The sequence below is a fragment of the Brachionichthys hirsutus genome, unplaced genomic scaffold (assembly GCF_040956055.1).
Source record: "Brachionichthys hirsutus isolate HB-005 unplaced genomic scaffold, CSIRO-AGI_Bhir_v1 contig_976, whole genome shotgun sequence".
In the NCBI taxonomy this organism is placed as follows: Eukaryota; Metazoa; Chordata; class Actinopteri; order Lophiiformes; family Brachionichthyidae; genus Brachionichthys; species Brachionichthys hirsutus.
In genome coordinates, this window is record NW_027180316.1 from 807,924 (window position 1) to 833,941 (window position 26,018).

The following is a 26,018-nucleotide window of genomic DNA, read 5'->3' on the forward strand; positions in this document are numbered from 1 at the left end:
TGGATTACTCTATTAGCAAATGATCAATGGCTCCAGAACCCATGATGGGATAATCACATTCTCGGTCTCACCCCATCAAACACTCCAAACTGGAAAGAGGTTGTTTCATTTGATGCTGACGTGCGGGGAGGTGAAACCAGCAAATATTGTCTGAAAAGTAAAAAAAATGGCTAACAACAAAGCTGCTCATCATGTCAAATATATCAACTGCTAAACGGACACCAGTTCTTGGTGCTCACTCTCTTGCTCGTTCAAAAACTACTGACAGCACGGAAGCGACCTTTCTGCCCCCCCCCCCCCGGTTTAACCAGAGTTACTTCTTAAGGACTTTTAAACTCCTTTAGCGGGACTGAATTCAGGCTGAACTCACAAGCTATAGCCTATAACCCCATTAACAAACACACTGCTCATTAGTTTGGCATGATAACCCGGAGTGTGTGTGTGTGTCTGTGTGTGTGTGTGTGTGCGCGCGCATCGGACTATATTTTAATGGTCGGTCACTCTTGGAGCTTTAATTTGTGCATGTTAACATGAATACATGCATGTTTAAAACAATAATGACAGTTCCACTCCTTGAAAGGGAGATTCCTGCAGCCTGGAGGGGACCAGAAGAGGTAGTGATGAGGGAGGAGGGAAGCATTAAGAAAGGATCAACCTCTCTCTCTCTCTCTCTCTCTCTCTCATACGCACAAAAACAAAGAGCTACCGTTCCTGGAGAATATGCACAATACAACACAACCCCCACAGCGACTCTGTCCGCCCACATAATACCGCACCAGGCATCTTCTCCTTAAGCAACAAATCAAAACCCGTGGGCGCCATCACACTTTAGCGCAGGAGAGAAAGGAACGGCCTTTTATTTTTTTATCCTCGGGAAGGCCGAGTTGTTCTTTGGTGATATAAGACGAACAAATCCGAAAGAGGAAAAACACCGAATGCAGTGCGTCAGTATTTCACGTTGATAATCAGTCACACATCTAATATAATTAGGAATTTTCTCAAGCGTTGATTTTATTCAGTTTCTTCACAGGATGAGTCTGAAGACATCACATCAGAATCATCATCCATAATCAAGTCCAGATTGAATTCATGACCATATCAAAATGAAAAGCAGGGATGGAATCAGAATACACCCCCTCACCACCCACCCACACACACACACACACACAGCACAATCAGACCTGCCCCTGTAGCGCTGAGCACCAACAGCCCTGGGCTATTTTAGATCTAGGACAGCGCTGCATTCTTCAAGACATCATCTTCTCTTTTCTCTGCACTGGCTTCCTCCTCTTCTGTTCAACCTATCAGTGCCACAAATGACAGGCCTACATCCCGAGATTATGTCACAATAACGTGGCAGGAAATGGAAATGTACGGTAATGTAAATAAAGCTTCTTTGTCGTCAGAAATTCCTTCTTACATCATCAATTTATGAAGATTTCCTGATTACTAATGAATACACATTACAGGAAACAGGATGGGAGGTTCTGGTACTAATACTAGGGCAAAACTTCTAAAGTGAGTGTTAGTACTATCAAAAACCCAACTGGAAATCTGTAAACTGAAGACAAAAATAATAATAGATAATTTACAATATAGGAAGCCATAATTGGCAGAAATTGATTGATATATAGCTATGCATTTATTTAAAAATATGCTTTCATATTGCCAGGTCCCTAACCAATTCAAAAAGTGAAATTTAATTCCAGAATGTAAGCATTTTGTTCCGACTCAAACATTAAACGGGAAATAAAGACAAAAACGCACTCAGGCCTGTGAACTATGACTTCTAGATCAAGCAATGGAAAATGATCAATACCTCCAGACATTGAGAGCGGACAGCCGTTACTGCATGTGGTGGAGGTGGGAAGGAAAAAGGAGGAAAGAAAAGAACATGGGGCTGTTGTTCAACCTTCAGCATTAATAAAGCCAGTCCCTTCGCACAAAGTCATCATTATTAATAAGCAGGGGGGGGGGGGGCTTTAAATACCCACCCGATCACTGGGGTGATCTTTATTGCTTTAGTGGCTAAGGATATTTCAAGCTTTCAACTTTGGCCTTGTTTCCTTTTCATTTTTTCCTGAGCTAGTCACACTGTTCATTATCAGCCATTCACATTTCCTAAGACAACGTCCTATCAGGTTTGTCTGGATGTTTGCAGTTTTGATCCCCCTCTGTGCATGTAATCAATAATTATGTCGCTATAATGAATCCTGCAGAGTGCACCCTGCTGCTGGATGACAGAACGGAACAATATTATTGATCAAGATTGCAGGCATCACTAATGAAACAGCAGCCTGCAGCGCACGTGTATTACAACATATGTACACAGTTTCAGACCTCATTACATCTTTGCCCCCCCGGCACCATTTCAACCTTTTATCCTAGGCTGTTATTATACCTACTATTGCAGGCAGGCGCACATACACACACACACACAAAGTAGTCACTCTTAAAATAAATAAATAATGATCTCATTCAAATTCAGCACGAACCAATTCAGTACTCTAACTCTATAAAGTGATTACAGACCACCAGAAGCACAGAGCAAGTAAGAAGCACGTGGTAAATGTATCGCGATGTTATCCTGAAGATGCCGTTCATCATGCCGTTGATGAGTGTTTTGATATCAAAACACTCATCAAAATGAATGAGATTTACTGACTAATGAGGACACCAGACACTCTTCATTTTCACTAACAATAGTTGCCTCAATCTTTAAGACGCAGTTGAGCCCTGAGCAGGACGAATACCCTTTGGAAACGTCCACCAATAGCGAGAAGCACGGCTCAAGAAATTCTAGGAGTTAAGAAACAATGTTGGGTAAAGTAATAGCTTTGTGCTTTAAATGGCGGGTTAGGCATTTTGGGCAATGTGAAATTGTAACCATTTGTTGTTGTTGTTTTTATTTTATAGAGCTAAAAATAATTAAACCAATGTGAAAAAAAAATTACCGTAATTTCCTGACTATAAGCCACTACTTTTTTTTCCACATCAGACCAATGAAATTCTCAAACAGGTCACAGTGGACCAACGAAACTATTCAAATTACACTAAATGAAACTAAATTCTTCAGATTTCATTTTGCACTTCATGCACACACCCTCATCATGGAAAAGACACCAAGAAATGCATGCGATGCAGCTTTCATGTTAGACGATCGATCTGGCTATCGAAGGAAATAGAGCAGCTGCACGCAAGCTCAATGAATCAATGAATCAATGAATCAATGAATCGCCGGTGAAACGTTGGCGATTGCAGCCTGAAGAACTGGAATTGACATTAACAGTGCCAACGAAAGCGACGGCACTACCCACTACGCCGCCCTTGTTTCTTGTGCTTTTTTTGTTGTTAATTTTACCCTCATTATGGCTCCCAATAAAGTTAAAATTGCTACTTTTATTAGGGCTAAGAAGCCCAAGCGTTTTCAAATTAGTAGTCTTCCTCCTACTCTGCTCCTCCACACACATTCAACAACCAAGGTCAAGTGTACAATTGTGTTTAGCATCAAGTCAAATAACAGATTAAATTTGTGAACTGAGGTTCCATTGTATTTAATTAAACATTTTTAAAAAGCTTTCTGTGTAAATATTTCATATTACAATGTGGACACCTGGGGCTTATAGACAGATGCAGCCTATATATGTACAAAATCTTTGTTCTTTTTAAATTTAGTGGCTGCGGCTTATAATCAGGAGTCCGGAATTTACGCTACTTGAAAGTAAACTTTTCGCAGCAGAAAATTCAGCGACAACCGTTTTGATGATTCACTTCTCATGAAGTGAATGCAGTACTAGTTCCTCTTGACATTTTGCAGACTATACAGTTAATCAATTGATTTTAATAACATTCCACACAATGTTCTTTGTTAACCATTTGACTTTCCAGCTACTGAGAATCCTACAATTGTTTTTACTTACTTGTCTCTAAACAAACACTGGTTGTAAAACTTGATGGACTGGTCACTAGCAAAGGCAAATCTGGAGGCAGCCATCTGCAAGCATTTTGTTGGATCTCTGACGAGCAACTTCATTAAGTGGCTGAAATCACATGGGAATAAAGTTCTAGAAAGACAACGGTCTGTAATAGAACCACAGACACTCGTAACATTAAACGGCATTAGCTTTCTATAGTCTGACAGTTTTACAACCGAGCCGTACAGCCCACCATTCACCATCCACCCGAAACGACACACAATGAATGCCAAAATCTCTACCACCGCCGTCCCCCTCCATCCCTCCTCCGGCCTCGCAGACAGGGGTCACTTAAGAGGATGAAATTGAACGCAGATATTTCAAACTGACAGATATTTGGCTCGGTTCGCCGCGTTTATTTATTTTTTAATGCAATTCTAGATACTGTCATCCGCCACCAACATACGGTCATTTGTCAGTGGACATCACAAGGATGGCCGTTACCCTCAAACCTAACATGCATTGCTCTGTTTCTTGTCTCCACAAAGGTTTTAAAAAAACTGTGCAAATCCTTTGTAACGTATACTGTTTTTATTGTTTGGGCACATATGACTCTTAAAAAGATGAGAGCGCAATACGGGAGATGGGTAGACTATGACGTCCAACATCACCCACAGCCTTAACCAAGTTTTTTTGGTGTCCGTGGATTAACGTTTGAATTGTGAACGGTTTGGTGTGTTGCTCTATAGAGGACCAACAGCACCTCAAAATCCTTTTAGACAGCCGTTTCTGGAATTAAGTGAGATTAGCAGTGAAAGCAGTTAATCCACCCCACAAAGAGATGATCAGTCAAGAGCATTGATTTCACTGTTAAATCTAGATCTAACAAAAATAGGTGCTTACTATTTGTATAAAGCTGTCGCTTTGCCGTATCTACGTGGTGTTTAATTTTGTCTATCCTGTATTGTCAACGAGTACCGTGATAGAATACTGGCACCGACTAGAAAAACCAGACAGTATTTGATATGTCAGGGGTAATTTATTGCATTTTGGTGATGACCGACTGTAAAATACAAACTTTTTGTAGAAACACAATTGCTTAATCAAAACCTGGTTTGCAAATGAACCCAAATACAAATATTGATTAGTTGACGCTCTTATACATTAGTTTACAACAAAACACTTTAGCATTTTGAAATAGGAGGTTGTGGCTGTTCTAATCATAACATGGGTGAATGTAGCTCAAATTAATTTAAAAGAGGCAGTACAGTTCAGTCCAAAATGTACAACCATTTGTTTCATAATTGTGGCTCTCGCGTGGGGGGTAGTAAAGTCTTCATTACCAAAAACAGAAGTTAATGTACTCGAATCTATCAGAGTATTGCATAAACTGGCATTCTATTCTAGCATCCAACGTCAAAACAGCAATGGTTGGACAAAAAAAAAAAAAATGGTCACAATCAAACAAGCTCCAGACACCATTTTGAAATCCCTTCGATATTTAGATTACAACTATGAGATGCCATCTTGCCAATTATCACCAGATCAATGTCCTGTCCCACCATTCCGAAGCACACCGCGCATGAATCTACACACAATACAGCACTAACATTAGCCTAGCTTGTATGCTAACCCCCCCTAAAAAAGAACACTGCTAGCCCGACGTAGCATCCTTGCACCGCACGGCACACGCTGCTGAAATTGCTAATTAGCGCGCTAGCTGGACAAAGCTTAGCAACGGACAATGACAAAAAACACTCTCAATAGGCGCTGAAAGCGGAACAACGGCGGCTGTGCGTCTCCGCTTGACCGCGAACTACCGCGCGTTCAAAGCCTCACCAACACAACGACGATATTTATATTCCGGTATTTAAGCTAGCCCGTTTAGCTTAGCCGGCTAGTTCCCCACTGTAGCCGCCACGGAGGACAATTGACGGGATACGGAGTGTAAAAAAAAAAGAAAAAAAAACACACCGAAAATAGACGGAACTAGCGAGTCTCCACTCGGGCACTCCTGACCTCTACCACACAACAGCGGGCAAGACTTACCGGAGTCTCTCGGTGAAACAGAAGAGAGATTCCCGGTGCGTGTCCGTGCTTTCTCTCGCGTACTCTGCTCTGCTTCTTGGTCGGTGCGGACTGGCTCTGCTACAGCAGCGGTTTGTCGGGCCAGTGGCGCAGGGGAAGACAGCTTTCACCCGAAGAGACGGCCACCGTGTGGGGGATGGGGATACGTAGCCGGAAGGGAGGGATGCAGGGATGCAAGGAGAGGAGGAGGAGGAGGAGGAGGGGGGGGGGGGGGGGGCTGATGATAAATGTACGCTTTAATAGTACCCAATCGATCCAAAATAACCGATAATATCAGAACAGTTCGGATTCACAATCAAAAGAAAAACAGTTTGATTGGTGTAGTGGTGCATTTTCAACAAATGTGCAGCTCATTCACTCAATAATGGCGCATCTCAATGTAAATGTTGGTGCAAATTTATTAGCGTAGCATAATTTAGAATGATTGATAGCATTATAGCTGGCTGGATGCTGCATATTCCCGTTTGTAGTTCTCTGGTCTTTGTCTGGCGTGTGTTCGCCCTCGACCGGTTAATGTTTTGACGGTACCACAAAAGCCAAAGTCATTTTAATTCAGTGAAGTGTGTCCTTTGATCAGCGGCGCTGAGGCACTGCAGCACAGTCAAGGAGTTCACGTTCAATAATTCAATGACTCACCCGGTAATGATTATTATAAAATGTTGCGTCACAGCGCCATCCAGTGTCGAGTTTAATTTTTTATTATTCATTTGAATGTCATGAGTGCTGCATTTAAATAGAATGCATTCCAGGTACCATCAAAACCGAACCATAATGACACTGTTTATGATTTATGTTAACGTTTTCCACAGGGATTAATAAAATAATTTTAGCAGAAGCAAACACATTGAACAGAAAAAGTCATAAACAATTCGTTTTTTCATAATCGGGTTAGAGCACCGATGGTGTATTGTGTCATTCACCGAATATTCCTGCTGCTGCTGTACTTGAATTTGACCGAGCGCTGGATTACGAAAAGAAATACATTTCCCAGCTGTCATTGCTCCTCCGAGTCCAAACGAATTCCTTCACGCATACGTCTCGTTCGGCGTCAGAAAAAGGCCATCATCAATAAAAATAAATAAATAAATAAAAATTAGACACAACAGCACACGTCTTGCGATTATATTAGCGACGAAATTAATTGTAGTAGTAAAAATAATAATATATAACGTCGAAGCCCACGTGATTTTGCGTCCCCGGAAGTTGGATTTTCTCAAGAAGAACTGTCCGCGGTGCTGACGTACTATTTGTCCCGCTTCCCCATAACTTACTTTTTATATCAACTTGCCCGTGCGTGACTTTTAAAGGTTATGCATCATGTGTGGTAAGTGCGTAATATATTTATTTTTAGCGGAAACATTATGTGGCAATACTCCCCTTTAAAGCCCAGCTGGGGTGACATCGTCTGTTACAGATACATACACTGAAGTGAGAAATTAATTTAATGCATTGCCTCTTCTTACCTCTACCTTGTCTCTGCGTATCTCCCACAGTGACGCACACATAATGCACATGAGGACAGACTACTACTGCGTTCTATGAAAATGTATTGCTACCTTTGAGGTTTTCCATATATTCAAGAATTTGAGAAGATGGATGACTCTCAAGAGTCCTGTATGACCAATGGCCACAGCCCCAGCGTCATCAGCAACCCTCCTGGGAGCGCTCCAAAAAGTGACGGGGTCCCAGAAAACAGGGCCCTACTGCGGATGTCTGAGTCACACGGACTCCAGCTGCTGGGGGTGCTCAAGTCATTTAGGGAGCGAGGCTTGATGTTTGACTTCACCATTGTGGTCCAAGGACGCACTTTTCCATGCCACCGCTGTGTCCTTGCTGCATGCAGTGATTTCTTCAGGTTGTATTTGATCTGTCTGTCTGTCTGTCTGTCTGTCCGTGTTTGTCTTGCTTGCATTGCTCAGACATTGGTCCTGACTCCTCCAGCCAGAAAACTCTTTTTTCACACTAGCTCTCTGTCATTTGTCAGCAGCAGAATATGTTACCGTCTGTTTATCTCTGAAATTCATCCAGTTAACATCACGTTGAACTGCTCTTTGTTTAGCGCCATGTTTGAAGTGGACATGCGAGAGCGTGGCGCTGGCTCGGTGACTCTGGAGAACCAGTGCCCGGTGGCAGTGGGTTCTTTCCTGGACTTTGCCTATTCTGGAGAGACGCTCATCACTGATGGCAACATAGACACGCTGTTTCAGCTCGCCTCTTTTCTGCAGGTAGAAACACAACAGACTTCACACATTTTTGCCATAAAAATATCGAAGGATTCATTTAGACATTTTGCGTCGGGTAAAAAGCTAGTGAATAATCACACGAATAATGATTGAATTTTATATAGCTGTTTTCACTTACTGGGATGCTTGATGCTTGAAAAGAACAGTGGCAGAACTTTGATACAGCATGTTGGTTGTTATTCATGTTAATAATATGCACGAGAGAATCTAAGCACAAAATATGCTAGGATGGGATAGGAGAAGAAGTGATGGGTTATGATAGGAAAGCGGAATAGGATGGGATAGTATAGGAAGGGATTGAAAAGATAGTTTAGGAGACGTGGGGATTGGATAGGACAGACAGTGAAGGGCAGGATAGGATAAGATAGGATAGGTTAGGATAGGATAGAATAGGTTAGGATAGGATAGGTTAGGATAGGATAGGATAGGATAGGATAGGATAAGATAGGATAGGATAGGTTAGGATAGGATAGGATAGGATAGGATAGGATAGGATAGGATAGGTTAGGATAGGATAGGATAGGATAGGATAGGATAAGATAGGATAGGATAGGTTAGGATAGGATAGGTTAGGATAGGATAGGATAGGATAGGATAGGATAGGATAGGATAGGATAGGATAGGATAAGATAGGATAGGTTAGGATAGGATAGAATAGGTTAGGATAGGATAGGTTAGGATAGGATAGGATAGGATAGGATAGGATAGGATAGGATAAGATAGGATAGGATAGGTTAGGATAGGATAGGATAGGATAGGATAGGATAGGATAGGTTAGGATAGGATAGGATAGGATAGGATAGGATAGGATAGGATAGGATAGGTTAGGATAGGATAGGATAGGATAGGATAGGTTGGGATAGGATAGAATAGGTTAGGATAGGATAGGTTAGGATAGGATAGGATAGGATAGGATAGGATAGGATAGGATAAGATAGGATAGGATAGGTTAGGATAGGATAGGATAGGATAGGTTAGGATAGGATAGGATAGGATAGGTTAGGATAGGATAGGATAGGATAGGATAGGATAGGATAGGATAGGATAGGATAGGATAGGATAGGATAGGATAGAATAGGTTAGGATAGGATAGAATAGGTTAGGATAGGATAGGATAGGATAGGATAGGATAGGATAGGTTAGGATAGGATAGAATAGGTTAGGATAGGATAGGATAGGATAGGATAGGATAGGATAGGATAGGATAGGTTAGGATAGGATAGGATAGGATAGGATAGGATAGGATAGGATAGGTTAGGATAGGATAGAAAAAATAGTTTAGGAGATGTGGGGATTGGATAGGACAGACAGGGAAAGGCAGGGCAGGAGAGGATAGGATGGCATTCCATAGGATATGATGCTCTATATGCAGCTCAATGACTGACTAGTGTTGTGACCTTTGACCCAACAGGTTGGTGAGTCCCAGTCCAAAGAACAGGATAAGATCATATTCAGCTAGCACACAATGAGAAGAAGTTATTGGATGGGACTAGATGCGATAGAAAAGGAGATGATGCGATCATTTATTTACTACTGTTTCTTCACTGGACAGCCTCGTCCTTTTTGTGTCCTCAGGTGTCAGTCCTGTCCCGAGCGTGCGGCGACTTCCTGATTGGAACCCTGGATCTTCCTAACTGTCTGTCCCTCCTCTCCCTTGCTGAAGCCTACGGCTCGGCCTCTCTCCTACGAACTGCAAACGAGTTTGTGATTCAGAACTTCTCTGACCTCTCAAAAACACCGGACTTTCTGGATATGCAGGTTCCTTTTTTTGTGTCGCCGCTGTTGGTTTTACAGAAATGAATATAACGTGTTTGTTAATAAAGGCTTCTTATAGGTAAATGTGCTGGAAGCATGCCTACGGTCAGACGCTTTAAACGTGCCCAGTGAAGAGGATGTGGTGACGTCACTTCTTAAGTGGGTCCGTCGTGATCTCCTGGGAAGACAGAAGCTGTTACCGGGCTTGTTCTCTCTAACCAGGCTCCACCATCTTCCCGCTCTGAAGGTGTGAAGTCAATTCTTCTGCTTTTCAACTTAGAGTTATTTGTGTGTGTGTGACAGTTTGTGACTGCCTCGCCCGTTTTCTTTGTTCTATCCCGTTTCTTCCAGACTCTGCGTCATTCAGACACTCTCCTCTGCGGCAGCGAGTCCTGCCTCGCCCTGCTGTCAGAGGCCCAGAGCCGACAGGACCGCTGCTGCGGCCTGCTCGCTGATGCCAGGCAGGCTACCACACAGAGCTACATCTACGTCCTCAAAACGGAGGAGCGCGGCGAGATCTGCCACGCCTTCTGCTACTCTCTGGAAACAGACCAGTGGAAAGACCTGGGAACACACCACGCGGAGGGGACGGCCACCATACCGGACCCGCCGGGATCCTGCCTCACCAGCTATGCTGAGAAGGTTTGTCCTGAGAACGTTAGTCAAAATCTGAGTCATCTATAAATGTGGCCAATCAAAGCGATTATGAACCAGCAGCACTTCTCATCTCTCTCCGGCGTAGATGTTCGTAACGGGCGGTTGCCAGAAGAATTGTCGCCGATCAGTTCGCCTCCATGTGGCCGAGTCTTCCCATGATGCCCTGGACGAGGCGTGGTGCTTCTGCCCCGTGACTCTAACCTGCACTCCTGCACCAGCCATGCTGAACCCGAGGACCATGCACGCTGCCGTCACCTGCCTGGACCGCATCTACGTAATTGGAGGACGGACCAAGGGATCCAGAGAGGGCGCTCCAACCCTTCTGGAGGTAGTAGCATGTTCCGTAATATAAAAACGAGGCGTCCTTTCTTTCCTGTCTTAGACGTAGGAGCTTAGATTTCTGCAGTACGCTATAAATCATTTCCTTCACTGTATTCCAGGTGGAGTATTATGACCCTCTGACCCAGGCCTGGTTCTCTGTCAGCCCGCTGCCCACTGCCATCTTCTACCCCGAGGCCACTGCTTGTGGGCGTCTCATCTATATTCTGGGATCAGAGGCGGAGATCACAGACTCATTCAACCCCTCGCTGGACTGCTTCTTCTCCTACGATGCGCAAAGGGACCAGTGGAACCGGCTGGTGGCGGACTTCGGCCAGTTCTTTCATGCCAAACTGGTCAAGGCGGTGTCAGTTAACAACATCCTGTACCTCTGTGACCTGTCCACCTATAAGGTGAGCCAGCCGATGAATGAATGAATGAAGGGGCTAGTCATTGCGGCTTGAAAGTCCTTTTTGAAGTTGACCACTAAATACATGCCGTTTCTCCATTCAGGTCTACAGTTTTTGTCCAGAGACATGCATCTGGAAGGGCGAGGGGTCGTTTGAGTGTGCTGGGTTCAATGCTGGAGCAGTCGGGATGAGAGATAGAATCTACATCCTGGGAGGAGACTACTCACCGGGCGAGATCACTGACGAAGTTCAGGTACGAGAAGAACGCTTTTATTCACAGGAGTTGAGCTATATAGATTGAGCACCCGCGTTTTTCTTGTGGCCTTTGCAGGTGTACCACAGTGGGAGGAGTCAATGGGAGGAAGTGAGTCCCATGCCCAGAGCCCTCACTGAGTTCCACTGCCAGCTCATCAGCTTCAACAGATACAGAGACCCATGGGGGGCATGATGCCTACTAGCAGACTCACACACACACACACACACACACACACACACACACACACACAATGCATGACAGACAACAGACTGACTCAGCAACTCAATGGAGAATGCCAATCTTTCACTAACTCCACTGCTCCTCACAGTTCATCGTAACACGAGACCAGCAAATCTTTCATTTCTTTTTTTTTAATTCTAAAGGTTCGACCTTGAACTTTGTATCTCATATGCCGATCTGTTGCCATGTCAACCCCCTTCCGCGGAGAAAAGCTAAGAAGTCTATTTTAGAGATCCTAATTCCTTACCTGAATATCTGCTTCTCTTCTGTATGTGTGAAACATTCATCCGAAGAATATCTTATGGTATTCTTATATTTATCAGCTCTCCTGCAGCGAGAAGAAAATAATTTGTTGTATGACATAACCTAAGGAACTATCCAGTCTCCTTTTCCTCCATTTCTCATTTCAAAAGTTCTGTTACCTATTCAAACTACATGGTGTTGTTCTGATGAATACCGGCATGTCCAGTTGGTGTATCAGGTAATAATAATACATGCAGAGAGATGATTTCATATCTGCAGTAGCTCCTGCTTTGGAGGGAAAGTGCAAATTGACCTCTCTCTGCCTATCATAGCAAACACTCTTCAGCTTGAAAGAATGCAGTACTTTAATGTTTGAGAAACCAGGAGGGTTTTATTGTAAATCACAAATGCACGTTTAAAGAATCCAACACATGAAAGAAAGGTTTAAGGGCAGGACGTGAACAGAGACAGGAAGCTTAAACAATTATGTTGGCATCTTCTAGTATGTGGATTTGACACATTCACCACTTGTCAAAATAGAACAATGTACACCAGAGCATGGTTCAATGCATTAAAGGTGATATAAATGACATGACACAGTGACTTGTACTATTGTTCATGCTACTGTTTATAGTGATATTGCAGTGTTTTCTACCCCCCCTCCCCATGTTTTCGACAGTGAAAAAAGCAGAGCCTCACACCCCTTTTATTTTTATTCGCCCTCCCATCTCTCTTGCCAGAAATTCAGGGCCACGTTCAAAAAGCATCTCACAATCTGGTTGTGACAATCGCATGGTTTCTGTCCTCCCTGAAATAGCGACCATAGAGTAAAAAAAAGAAAAGAAAAGAAAACATGTAAACACTGATAAGTATCAATCAGCGAGTCCTACAATAACCATGCTGGCCTCCCTCCATGTGTGTCTTGTCTTCATCTGCTCTCTTGCTGCCCCCCATTTTTCAGTCCTGGTACGTTTTCACCAGCAGCCACATCAGCAGCACAGTGATTAAGACGATTATAAAGTTGAGGAACAGCTCCTTTGCCGAGCGCTCCATGGTGATCTCTCAGCCGCGACGGAGGGCGCAGGATCAGAAGGGGGGGGGGGGGGGCGGCACTGCAAAGTGGAGGGCACTTTAGTTCAGGACCTGTGAAGTGTTCAATCAAAGATAAGGGTTAACACAATGAAATTCTATCACATAAATGTGTTTGCATGTCTTTCATGGTGCATAAGTTGTGTTTTGTGACTCCATGTCGCCTCGAGTATCAGATGGGTTACCGTGTCTGTTCACATTTAACATTACTCAGCAGGGAGTATCACCTCACGTACGTGCACACCCACAAAGCACAGCTAATATAATACAACGATGCAGGCATAACTGTGTTAGACTGAACTGTAGGGAAAGTTTTTGATGGATAAATCAAAGATGTCGACGGTCGTTACCTTTCCTCTTTTGGCAGCGACGTCAGTCTGAAGAGGACGAGGAGCAAAGGCGATTTTCTTTTGGGTTCCAGCAGGGCAGCCTTTCCTTATCTTGACCTTTGACAACTCCTTTCTAGCCTCTCTATCGTGGCGCCTCTCTGTGTCATCTATCGCCGTCTGATTCTCTCGCCGTTGTGCCAACGCCAAGGGCAGGGCTCGCTCCTGAAGTAGCCCTCCTCAGTGGACCGCCCAGGCTTCACATACACACAGACTGATGTCACGCGCTCAACAGCCAATAGAGTGTATTATTTTTTTCAGTCTTGTCCACTGGAGTATTATCCATCTGTAACCATACAGAGTCTGCTCTCATCTCTCTCTCTCTCTCTCTCTCCCTCTGAGGAAGGATTTAGGGCTATTTATAAAGCACTATTGTAGATACTAGGTGGATTACATTTGTTCCAAACACAATACTCACATCTCTACTGCATGATATAGGAATCTGTAACAGTATCACTCAGTCTCTGCCTCCACAACTACGCCCAGGGGACAAGAGGACGGCATGCGGTGGGTTTAAATCCAGCGGATGCCACAGTTCATAAAGAAATGCCATTGTGAATTCTGCTCCCCTCTGTGAAATTCATAAAGTGTAAAGGACAAAGACAATAATAGAAGTTTGAGCTGAACAACCTCTGTCTTTGCCACATTTATAACATGCAGTAGGTAAGAAACACATACTGGAGTCAAATACTCCATTGTTGCATTGGGAGGATTGGCTGTGTGGAGATCATGGTTGTAGATTCTTGCATCTAACGTGTAGAAGGCCTCGTAGTGATCAATAATTACTCTGCCTAAAGACTATTCATTCTCTTGACACCGCTATCAATGGATTGTTAGTCTGTGAAGCCTCTTGATGGCTTCAATTTTAGACTTAGTCATCGCAGTAGATAATTAATAGACACATTTGAATGATTTTTACATATAAACCAAATATACACATCTAGACCAAACTTCTACAGTCTGAACATCAGGGAAAGTAGAGGTGAAGAACGTTTCCTACCATCTACCAAGACCTTGTTTTGGAGTCTAACTCAACAGCTTGCGTTATGAAATCAGATTTCTTCAAGGTCACTTTGAGCCAGAGTGGATTCATGAAAATAAAGGATGGGGAGAACCGAGCAAGCTTTTATTACGCGAGCCTACAGCGAACAGCTGATCACATCCCTCAACCCAGAGGTGTTTGTTGTTGGATCAACCAGTCTAGTGCAGCAACGGCAGGAAGAGAGCTCGCTTTTGTTGCAGGAAAGGCCTGCATCCTGTTCTTACTGGCTTTCATCCTGGCTTCTTGCCTCCATGCAGCTGACACAGTCATGTCACACAGATGAAACGAAATCCCCTACGTCTATAATAAATCATTTTACCCATGGCTACTCTACCTGTGCCCTGGCCACATCTTTTTAAATATAATATATTAGCTGTCATTTGCAAAGTGGTGGCTTTTATTGCCTCTTTTTGTAGTTGTGCACACACACATTGTGTTTCTATATCCCACCTCTTCTCGTTACATGCTATTCTGGTGCTAAGAAAAGGATTTTGACATCTCGCCACAACAAGCCTCTCAGCTCATCCAACACTTGACAGCTGTTTACAATGGTGTTATCTCCGAAGTAATGTTGAGCCCCCTTGATACACACGCCTCCTTAAAAAGTGAGCGGTCGCAGCACGACAAAGAGTGTAGAGCGCGGCTCCCTTAAACCTTTCCATTCCAGGATTCCAAGGTCATTCTCAGAGGATTTAACAGATCAAAACTGCTGCCACTGAATTGCCCTGCTGCTGTTTGACTCAGGGATTCCCATTGTCACGGAGATCCAGAGCTGGGGTGATTCAATAAAGCAGGGTGAGATGTGCAGGTATCCCTGTATTGGTGGGCCGGTGCCCACTCTGACAGCTGTGTATTTTTGTTTCTGTGTTGGCCGGTTACTCTCCAAATCAGGGGAGAGACAGAGGGGTGTCAACAAGGCCTCAAAGACACCATTCCACACATTCTGGGTCACTGTGTGTGTGTGTGTGTGTGTGTGAATGTGACGTGCCCTTATATGTGTTTGTCTATAATAAAATAAAAGCTAGATGGTGATATTTTCATCCATGCCACCTGCGAATATCAGCTCAAAACAAAAATTCTAAATTAAGCTAAATAAGCACAAGGGTTTCCTTTTTAGTCTGTCAAAAATAAGACCATTGATAACTTAATCAAATTAATCTTGATCTGAAGAGTCACACAATGTATCTATCACATAATTTATTACTTATACACAGTATCTATACCATATTAAAAAAAATAAAATGACACATATTATTTTACTTCTGTTTTAATTTCACAGGTAAATAATTATAGCAATGATAACTAAATACGTAATACATCATATTATGCTTGTATATCTCTCAAAACAGGGCTGGCACTGAAAATATATTTAGCCCACAGCTTTGCTCACTTAAATTGCCTAAATCCTCTCCACCCCAGCAGCAGTGATTTGAGGAGAGACAGGAACTCGTTCCAGCTGACTGTCCTCAGACACAATGATGTTACGCACAACAGATGGATCACAATATGCAAAGCTCAGCCCGATCAATCTTCTGACCGGTTCAATTATTATGTATGAAAATCAGATCTGCCCAAAGAAGTTGACTTTTCTGTCTTAAGTCGCTCTTTGCTACCTCTCTGTAATCCTATATATATATATATTTAAATCTTTTATCTTTCATCTTTACATACGTTCGTGACATTGTTGCATTACAGTCACGTTTGCCATTTAAATTAAATAGTCATGGCATTATAACATCTGAGAACTGGTTCATATTGGATATGCTTGGGTTGTATCAAACCCTCTTTCCTCAAGAACGAACTGATATCTGCTTACCGGTTCACAGAATCCCCAGAGAGACATCAAAAACATTTATCCATCCATCAACACCTTGCAGTCTGCAGATAATAAGAACACGGAGCTACCAGCAACAGGATTTGGGCTCTCTAGCTCCTCGTTCTGCATTTCAAAGGGTGATGGCATGCCTCAGGGTACACAAGTGGTTCCACTCCATTTTCCACCTTTACATTGCTTTTTCCACACTTGACTCATGTTTACGGTGAATCGGTGAATGTGTACGGTGAATCCTTCAACCTTGCTAACAGGTAGACTACCAGCTCTAATTATTTATCCAACAGATGAACCTGACTGGAGTATTTTTTAATTCCTCTATAAAAAAATGTCATGATATTGTTCTGACAAACAAGATTGAGCAATGTGTTGTGTTCGTGTTGGATAGGGCTGCCATGGTCTCCTGGCTCACCAGTTGTTGTTTTGCAGACTAAACAGGGCACGGTGTTAAGATGACCGAGGATTCCCATTGGCCAGCAGCTCAGCCTGGCACAATAATTACTGAGATGGCTGAGGACAGGTGAGAGCTTTTATTACACAAGATTGACTTCCACCCACTCCATTTCGAGCATCATATAGGCCAAATTGTTTGTCTATTATGGGCTGTACAGCTGCTCTCCGATATAATCTCTTTTGTTTACGGTAGTTTGTTTTTCTCTGGCCACAAAACTGCTAGAAATTAATAAATACATTGAAATACATGAATAAATTGGAGCTAAGCTCACTTATTACTTTATTCTAAACTGTTATAATGTTAAAATATATTGTTATTATAACATGTAACTATAATTTATATTATAAATAATATTGTGCCTTATTAAAAGGTAAACAAATATGCATAGTATATACAGTATATGTTGGGAGAAATTCTTTCGAGTTGACAGTTTTGCTTATCACCATCATAAATGTAACAAAGGCTGGCTGTGTGCCGCCTCTCCTCTTCATTACACACATAATACTGTAAATCGTAATATTACGAGATTAAAGCCGTAATATTACAAGAATAAAGTCGAAATATTACAAGAATGAAGTCGATATATTATGAGATTAAAATCAATTCAAGTCCTTGTTGCACCCGGACAACATAAAGTGACGTACCATGGACCCTAGCGTGGAAAACAACCTGAAAACCGTCAGGAGAAGTAAAGAGGAGAAGAAACTTCTCCGAAAACAAATAAAAGCCAATCACGTGTTACTGAAACACGAAAGCATCAGTGCGGTATCACATTCTACAAAGGTGAGCTATTAAAAGAGCGAGAAACCTCAGTGTCGAGCTACTGTCCAGACAGGAAGCTAGTTAACAGCTAGCTAGAGTACGTCCGGCGACTCTTTAAGATTACTTATATTACTTTGCAGCTCTGGAACGCAGTCCCAGAGACTATCAGCCCAATGAACGTTTACACAATTTTGATCAAGAAAGTTTAATAATAGCGCGTTAACTCCCACTTTCCAGGTGTAGCTTTACTGTTAGCTTGCGTTGGGTCTGGTATTGTGGCAATCTATGATTTAATACGATTATGATGTCACAGGTTTGAACAGTCAGTCCCTTTTATTTTATGTAATCGTTTCAATCTGTCTAACATGAACCATCCTCTGCAGAGTCTGGTCGTTGCAAACGGCGGCCTCGGGAACGGTGTCAGCCGAGAGGAGCTGTCAGCCGCCCTGGAAGCGATGGGAGAGCTGGAGACGCTCATTATGCCCCCACACAAGCCCTACTCCTTCGTCACATACAGGTGCTTCATTGAGGGTTCTGCGCCATCAATATTTAATGCTTCTGTTGAATATCCTGATACTTGGCTGACACCATTATTCCCCACCAACCTGCTTCCAGATCTGAAGCGTGTGCTCAGAAAGCCCACGTGAAGCTCAACGGAGAACGGCTGCAGCGTGGAGAGAGCCTTGTCACGTTGTACCTCAGTTACGTCGACTCAGGTACTTGCTTTAATCAATGACACTGACGGATTTAAACAAGAAAACAAAACCCTGTTATAATGGTATTTGTGCATGTTAGGAACAGGAAGTTGATTTTTTGTTTTTGAAATTGATTTTTTTTTTGGTTTAAGGTGGTGTTTTTCCTTTCTCAGCCTCTCATTTCTTTGGCTACAAAAAGTAGTTTCAATTTTGGTTGGATTCTAATATCCACAACAAACAAACCCAAAAAAATACGCCTACCCATTCTGTCATGGTATGGTATAAGCACATTACATTTATTAGTCAGTTTTATAAAGTATAACTTCAGACAGCCTTTTGATCGGTTCTTTATTCTCTAGAAATCCTTTTTGGTATTGTTTTCAGCCATTACAGTGAATCTTTTGGTCCTTGTTTTTTTTTTTTACGTGTAAAACACAGTTCCGTCTGCAGAGGAGGCATCGATTCCTTTTCCAGATGGATTAGTCTTGGTAGAAGAGTTTGTGTCGCCGGAGGAAGAGGCTCTTCTTCTAGCTGCCATTGACTGGTCACCTGCCGATGATGATGTCACAGGTGAGGCAATAAAGCATTTTGTGTTGTTTTCCTGCAACATTGACCCACAGAAACTTGATCTGCTGACGTTACTGCAATGTTTTATAGCTCAGAAAGCTCTGAAACACAGAAGAGTCAAACACTACGGCTTTGAGTTCCGTTATGACAACAACAATGTCGATAAGGACAAACCGTTGCCTGCAAGTAAGCTTTATTTTTTATTTATTTGTTGTCTAAATCATGGCTGCTTCTTCTTACCTGACTGAAAATGATCAGGAGGTCACAAATGGCGTGTGTGCTTGTATGACAGGTATTCCTCCAGAGTGTCTGCCTGTTCTGAAGCGGTGTGTGTTGAACAAACACATCAGCGTCGTGCCCGACCAGCTGACCGTCAATCAGTACGAGTCTGGGCAAGGTGAGCTCCTCCAGTCGCGTCCCCAATGATCGAACTTAACAGGAAGCCACAGGAAAGAAAACATTTAAGGATCCAAAGGGGTAGCTTTTTATTTTTTACGCCATCGGAGTCAGTGGATTCAAGTAAAAATAATTTGATGAATCAATTGCCAAACACAGGTTATAAAAAAAAAAAAACCCTTTGCGTTAAATGCTCGAACAAAGTAAAACATTTTATTTACCTACTTGCACCACAAGGTGGAAGCAGAAGCTTTCCAAAACGCATCGATGAGGGATGATGAAAGTCTATCTTGTAAAATATGCATTCAATTCACTCACCAGAAATCACAGTCATAAAGGGGTCCGATATGCACTGTCACGCAAAATGTCTTCAGGTTCTGATCAGAATGACGTTAGGACGTTTTATTTTTTACATTTTAACATTGAAAACTCCATATATGGATTCAAAAATCAGTTAAAAATACACATCAGCTCTGATTCACTTTTTTACTTTTCATTGTTGAATTATAAAGATACCAAGAACAATTTAGAACCTTTTGGTGCTGATCCAGATCACCATGTGGGCGGTGTAAATCAAATTAAGGAGGGGAATGAGCTGCTTGGCGGAGGTCTGCGCTCTCCGGGTGCTTTTCTAGTCTATTTTTAGATTAGCAATGCAGGGAGATGAAATGCTGTCTGTGTTAAAACGGTGTGTTTTCAGTGATCCAAATGTTTCACAGTCAGAACTCGAGACCAACATTTCTGTTGTAAAGAACTTCATTTTGCTCCAACTGCTCGGACTCTTTGAATCCCGTGTGCTAATAATGTTTTCAGGTATCCCCCCTCACGTCGACACTCACTCCGCCTTCGAAGACACCATCATGTCGCTGAGCCTGGGGGCGCCGGTAAGAAGACGAGTAAACATTAATCCAATAATTGAATGCGCCGGCCAGTCACCCCGCACCTCAGTTCATCAGTTTGTTCGTTAATATTGACCAATAGGACATGAGCTGCATTCGTCAATATTTAAAATGATGATATGCATGTAAGAATAAAAAAAATAAAAGACTTGCATCAGGCACATTTAACAGGTAGTCTAAATGCAGATACGGGGCTTTGTGCTTGTCTGCCTGTCTGTGTCACTGTCTGATCAATCAGACTGGAGCCACTGCTGACGAAGACCAGCGTTCCTCAGCAGTAGGTTTGGACGTCACGTCTTTGTGATGTAGCCGGGAACATTTTGTCCCCACGTTGACCACGTGTCCTTCTTTCCTCTCTCTCTCTCTGACACGCTGTAGGTTTACAGCGGCTGTCTAGTAATCCGTGTTGCTTTTAATGATTCTTATGAAGGTGTTTAATCAGCAGGGGAGGCAGAGACTCCTCCTCATCCAGATCGTGTTGCTACATTTGTAAATATTCCAGGTTTGCCTTCATGGTGTGGCTGAAGGCTCTGTGGACTGACTCACGCACACACACACACACACACACACACACACATACACAGAGGCCGAGTTCTCAAACACTTTGCAGGACAAAAAACTATGAGAAGTAGAATTATTCAAAATGACTTTTTGGATATATAATATAATAATAAAGAGACAACTCTGCCTTACTTTAAAGTGAAAAATCAAAACAAGCGCTGATGCAACTGTCATCAGATATTTTAGTGTGTTAATCTGTGTAAACGAATCAGAAAATAATGGGTCTCGCTTTAAGCCTGGGAGCCGATTTCATTTTCTGGATTGTATTCGATTCGGGCCGTCCTAAGAGGTAAACGTCTCGGTCGTCGGTGGTTACCGGTACTCGCGTAAAGCCGGCATGCAGGGAGGAATGAACCGCCTGTCGCTGTGTGTGATCAATTGTCTTGTAGCGAAGCGTTCTGCATCGCCATTGATTTCACGTTCCACTGGTTTCATTGATTGGTTAATGCTCCTCAGATAGGAACAGCGTTATTGTTCAGTTATTGTTATAGTTTCAGCAGAATCTGCTCATTCTTATAGTTGAATTTCTTTTTTTTAATCGTATAATTGTTTGTTTGTGCTCGCACAGAATTATATTTAGAATTTTTTTTAACTTTGTCTCAGATAAGCAACAACAAAGGAGAGAGATCCCGAGTGCCTCGTGCTTCTTATTTATAATCTGAAAACAAGACCTGATCCCGAATACTTAACTGGATCCAGATTATATTTTGAGTCACGCCGGATCTTCTAGAGATGTTTGTGCTTTAGTTTTGTGCAAGCATTATGAGCATTACCCTTGAAGTTAGACAGAAACCTTGGAATCACCCACTTCTCCTGCAGTGGATCATATTGAACCAGATCAGCGATAGAATGATAAGTCGGTCTGTGTTGATGTCATACGACCTCCTCCATCACTGTCATTGTAAAGTTCCTTCTCTGTGTTGTTCCCTGCTCAGCCTCTCTCAGGTGAACCTTGTGTGTGTGTGTGTGTGTGTGTGTGTTCTATGACAGTCGGTGATGGAGTTCCGTCACCCCGACGGCCGTCTCGTTCCCGCGGTGTTGCCTGGGCGGAGCCTCCTGGTGATGACGGGAGAGAGCCGATACCTCTGGACACACGGGTGAGACGCACGCATCGGCTGGGAGTCGGTTTATTGTGAGATTAGCTTTGTCTCGACTTCCATTTCCCTTAAAACGTGCGATTGGCTCAGAGTGAAAGACGATGACGAGCCGTCCAGATCACCTCCCCTCTCCTCTCCTCTCAGGATTACCCCTCGGAAGTTTGACGTTGTTCCAGCGTCCCACCCGCAGACTCCCACCCCAACGATGCCTGACCTCCGGACCCGCGGCGACCTCACTTTGAGGAGGCGGGGCACGCGCACTTCTTTCACTTTCCGCAAAGTCCGACGGGGACCCTGCCGCTGTGGTGAGTCTCTAAACGCCGCCACATCGCCTTTTGAGTGATATCAGTGCGGTTCTTTAGCGACTTCCTCTCCCCCCCCCCCCCTCTGTAGCCTTCCCCTCGGTCTGTGACAGTCAGGGAGCCCCCCCGGCGCCTTCGCCGTCTCTCCCCTCGCTGCCTTCTAGTCAGGGCGACGCGGCCCATTTGGAGGAGGAGTACGTGCACCGAGTGTACGACGCCATCGCCTCCCACTTCAGCAGCACTCGCCACTCCCCCTGGCCACGCGTTTGCCACTTCCTGTCCTCCCTCCCACCTGGCGGCGTGCTGGCCGATGTGGGCTGCGGAAATGGAAAATACCTCGGCGGCAACCCAGAGGTGGTCGCGGTGAGTATTTCTGTATGTAGTAATACCAGCTGTACATCATAATGTTACTTTGACCAGATTACTGCGTCTGTCTGGGTTGCAAATGGAGGGGGGGGGGGGTGAGAAGGACTCTGCCTCGGGTGTGTGTGTGTGTGTGTGTGTGGGGGGGGGGGGGGGTGCTACACCTTTTAAATCCCAAAAATAAGCATGATATAGTTTTGATTCCTCCGTAAATAAACAAGAATACTTCAATCAGGTTTAGAGGTATTGGTATTTCCCCTTATATTAATTTTGAAGAGCAAGGCCTGTACAGTTAAATGATAATAATAGGATTATTGAACACTAGCTTTGAAGCGCTTTGGTTGTGGTTTTTATCTGGCGATCCTCGAGGACTCCCGGCGCCGTCCTCGGCTTCTCGTTAACGCAGCAGCAGCTTTTCATCGACACGGCGACGCCGCCGCCTCGTCCGGTCACGCGGGTAATGACTCGGCGAAGAGGAAGGGAGATGTTGTAATCACCGGATAGTAAGTTGTCTCAAGTGTAAACGCCGCGCCTCATTTAAAATAAGCCAAATAAAGCTCTATTATACACCTGGGGGGTGGTATCACTGGAGCCGAGGCCGTTTCCATGGCAGTTTTCTGTTTATGTGTGCATTCTGGGATGTTCGTGCTCTGGATTTGGAGGTGCGTGGAAGCGGCTTATTCTGACTCGCTCTGTAACGGCGTTTAAACCGTTATTGACGACCGCTCGATCGTGTCGGTCACGCGGCGCAGTTCAGAGTTGATTTCGCTGGTTTCGGGTGAGGCTCAAGGTTTCCGGTCAGGTCAGGGAGCGTCTCTCGGGAGCTGCTGCATCAAAATGTTCTGCAAAAACAAAAGCCACGATTCAACACTGTCTCAGGAAAAGTAGGGAGGAAGTGACTATTTACGATTTATTTACTTTTCGTCTGAATTATTGACTAGAATGTAGAATTTGCCGCTTTTATGAAGCAACATTTGGAGAATTCAATTCACACTGAAGCTCTCGATCAACTCCCCGTGCTAGAAACAGTCCAGAAATAAAGAACTGAGAGGTTTCTCCCTCTGACGCGGCAACATGACTGTCATTCTTCCCCCTCCCTCGTTCCTTCTCTTCATTCTGCCGAGCCTGTGGCTCCGTTGGAAGCTGATTTTGCGTGCCCGTGTCTCTTGTCTCCTGCCTTTCAGGTTGGCTGTGACCGGAGCTGTGCTCTGATCCAGATCTGTGTCGAGAGGGGTTTCCAGGCTTTTGTGTCCGACGCTCTCAGCGTCCCTTTGCGAACGGCCTCTTGCGATGCCTGCATCTCTATAGCCGTCATTCACCACTTTTCAACCCAGGTATCTATGCAGTGTGTATGCAGAGACGCGTGAATCCAACTTTTTTACCTAAATGAATGAGCAGCAGCAATCCACAGCCTCCACCTCTTTTAAACCTTTGCAGTTTGTCGAATGAGTGAGTAAATCATCCTCCACAGTTTCCGCAGCAATCTGGCTCTGAGTGGGCAGCCGTCCCACTGGATGACGTCCGGCCGTTGAGCCAGTCTGTAAAGAAGGAGGATTCCTGCTGTAATCAATGCTGATCGAAGACACGCGGGATAATTGTGTAAAAATATTATCTGAGAAATGTGTGCGACTAACATTTACATTTCTATTTTAATCTATTTTCCTGATATTGAGCGAGTTTATTGAGTCGATGGCGTGATTAAGGGTCCAGCAAAGGAAACTCTGTCTGCCGCTGTGTGTGTGTTGCAGGAGCGACGGCTGGCTGCGGTGACGGAGCTGCTGAGACTTCTGAAGCCGGGAGGTCGAGCTCTCGTCTACGTTTGGGCTTTTGAGCAAGAATACAACAAGCGGAGGTCAAAGTACCTCAAAGAGCATCCTGATAAGAGCAGCTGTTCTAACAGTGCGTCAGGAGACAGCTGTGAGCATCAAGGGAGATCCGGTGTTCATTCGAGCAGACATTTAGAGGATAAACGCAGGACTGTAGACAACATGCAAGGTGCTGGGAAACCGAACGACGGCAAGCTCAGTGTGCACACCAATCGTACCGCCTTTGACACCCAGGACCTTTTGGTCCCATGGCACCTGAAAGAGGGGAAAAGACAAGGAGAGGGTGTGAAGAAGGATATAGTAAAGGAGCAAACCAAAAAGACTTCAGGAAACACGTGCGCATCCTTTAGTTCGGCTGCTATGACGACATCAGGCTGTAGTCCTGATCCAGGTTTTGGCTCAATTTCTTCTGGATCAAGTCAGGAGTCCATCATTTCCACTAAACCTGAGACCGGGAGCAGCTCCCTGCCTGTATTTCACCGCTATTACCATGTATTCCAGCAGGGGGAGCTGGAGCAACTGTGCGGTCAGTTGGCGGGAGTCAAGATCCAGAGCAGCTACCACGACCAGGGGAACTGGTGCGTTATATTGGAGAAGGAGATGAACTGACGCAATTCACATTTATTGTGATAAAGCTACAATTACATACTTGAATGACAGATTCGAGGAAGCATAGATGAAGTAAAATTGTGTAAAATGAAATAACATTTCCAAATTTTGTTGTACTTATTTGTGTGTTCAACTACAATTCAAATGATCCACTCCAAGGTGGTGAAAATATATGTATGTTTAAAACATTGCAGGATAAGTTGTTGTTTTTGAGTGTCTACCTCAACTATACATCAAATAAATAAATAAAAAAACATTTTTATTGATTACCCACGACCTATTTGGGAGATTTTTCTGGGACTTGCTGGAAGAGTGGTGCGTGTGCCAAGAATGGAGGTGTAAAACTCACTGAAACAAACCTGGAGGCAGATAGAGGAGGATGTTGGTTATAAACATAGCTTGTGCTTTTGTAACTGGTACAAAAAAATAATAAAATAAATCTCTGCTACCCACCATAGACTTTGCAGAACACGACTGAAAATAAACTTATCTTATTCCCGTCTTTGACCTCTGTCTGCTCTGAACTCACTGAGCTGGAACTAATCTTAAAACTGCGTCCAACTTTTTTTCAAGCTAAAGGGCAGATTTGCTGTGTGGGTTTCAGGGAATTGTTCACATTTAAGATGCAGAATGTATATTTTTCCTGTCTATAAAGATTTGTCTGACTTGTCTGAAAATACTTTTGTACCTTGTGGCAGATTATTTTCCAAAGCATATAATTAAACACCGATTAATAAAGTAGATGGTATGTTCTTATACAAAATAGGCTTTACAGTACAGTTTGTCAGTGTTATGAAATAAATAGCCTAAAAATGCAAAAACACATATAATAAAGTGCCTTATTTGGAAAGTGGCATAAATGAGATGTCTAATATTAAGATATCACAGGTGAAATTCATTGCATTTACATTGCATTTAGAAATCACATTCTCGAATTAAGCGCTGGAGAGTTATTTTTGAGCAGAACTTTGTATTTCAACCACACCGGAAGTACCGAAAGTCAGGCAATTTGTGT

General features: G+C 43.5%; 3 protein-coding genes across 3 annotated transcripts; 2 read left to right on the forward strand and 1 right to left on the reverse strand.

The window, feature by feature from the left end:
* Nucleotides 1-7,594: 7,594 nt before the first annotated feature.
* On the forward strand, nt 7,595-11,870 carry kbtbd3 (kelch repeat and BTB (POZ) domain containing 3). Its single transcript, XM_068756688.1, has 9 exons — nt 7,595-7,857; nt 8,062-8,227; nt 9,821-10,003; nt 10,080-10,247; nt 10,352-10,642; nt 10,743-10,985; nt 11,098-11,388; nt 11,489-11,638; nt 11,717-11,870. Exons 1-9 carry the CDS (start codon nt 7,595-7,597, stop codon nt 11,831-11,833), a joined length of 1,872 nt encoding a protein of 623 aa, XP_068612789.1. The 3' UTR covers nt 11,834-11,870.
* A 618-nt stretch (nt 11,871-12,488) lies between these two features.
* Nucleotides 12,489-13,794, reverse strand: LOC137912530 (sarcolipin). The gene is made up of 2 exons (XM_068756684.1): nt 13,564-13,794; nt 12,489-13,267 (listed from the first exon to the last, which is right to left on the reverse strand). The coding sequence occupies exon 2, from the start codon at nt 13,175-13,177 to the stop codon at nt 13,082-13,084; it is 96 nt and encodes a 31-aa protein (XP_068612785.1). The 5' UTR covers nt 13,178-13,267; nt 13,564-13,794; the 3' UTR covers nt 12,489-13,081.
* A 3,777-nt stretch (nt 13,795-17,571) lies between these two features.
* Nucleotides 17,572-25,194, forward strand: alkbh8 (alkB homolog 8, tRNA methyltransferase). Its single transcript, XM_068756690.1, has 12 exons — nt 17,572-17,709; nt 18,072-18,205; nt 18,304-18,404; nt 18,822-18,953; nt 19,041-19,136; nt 19,243-19,347; nt 20,160-20,230; nt 21,797-21,903; nt 22,048-22,208; nt 22,297-22,568; nt 23,753-23,902; nt 24,317-25,194. The coding sequence occupies exons 1-12, from the start codon at nt 17,572-17,574 to the stop codon at nt 25,001-25,003; spliced, it is 2,154 nt and encodes a 717-aa protein (XP_068612791.1). The 3' UTR covers nt 25,004-25,194.
* Nucleotides 25,195-26,018: the final 824 nt, after the last annotated feature.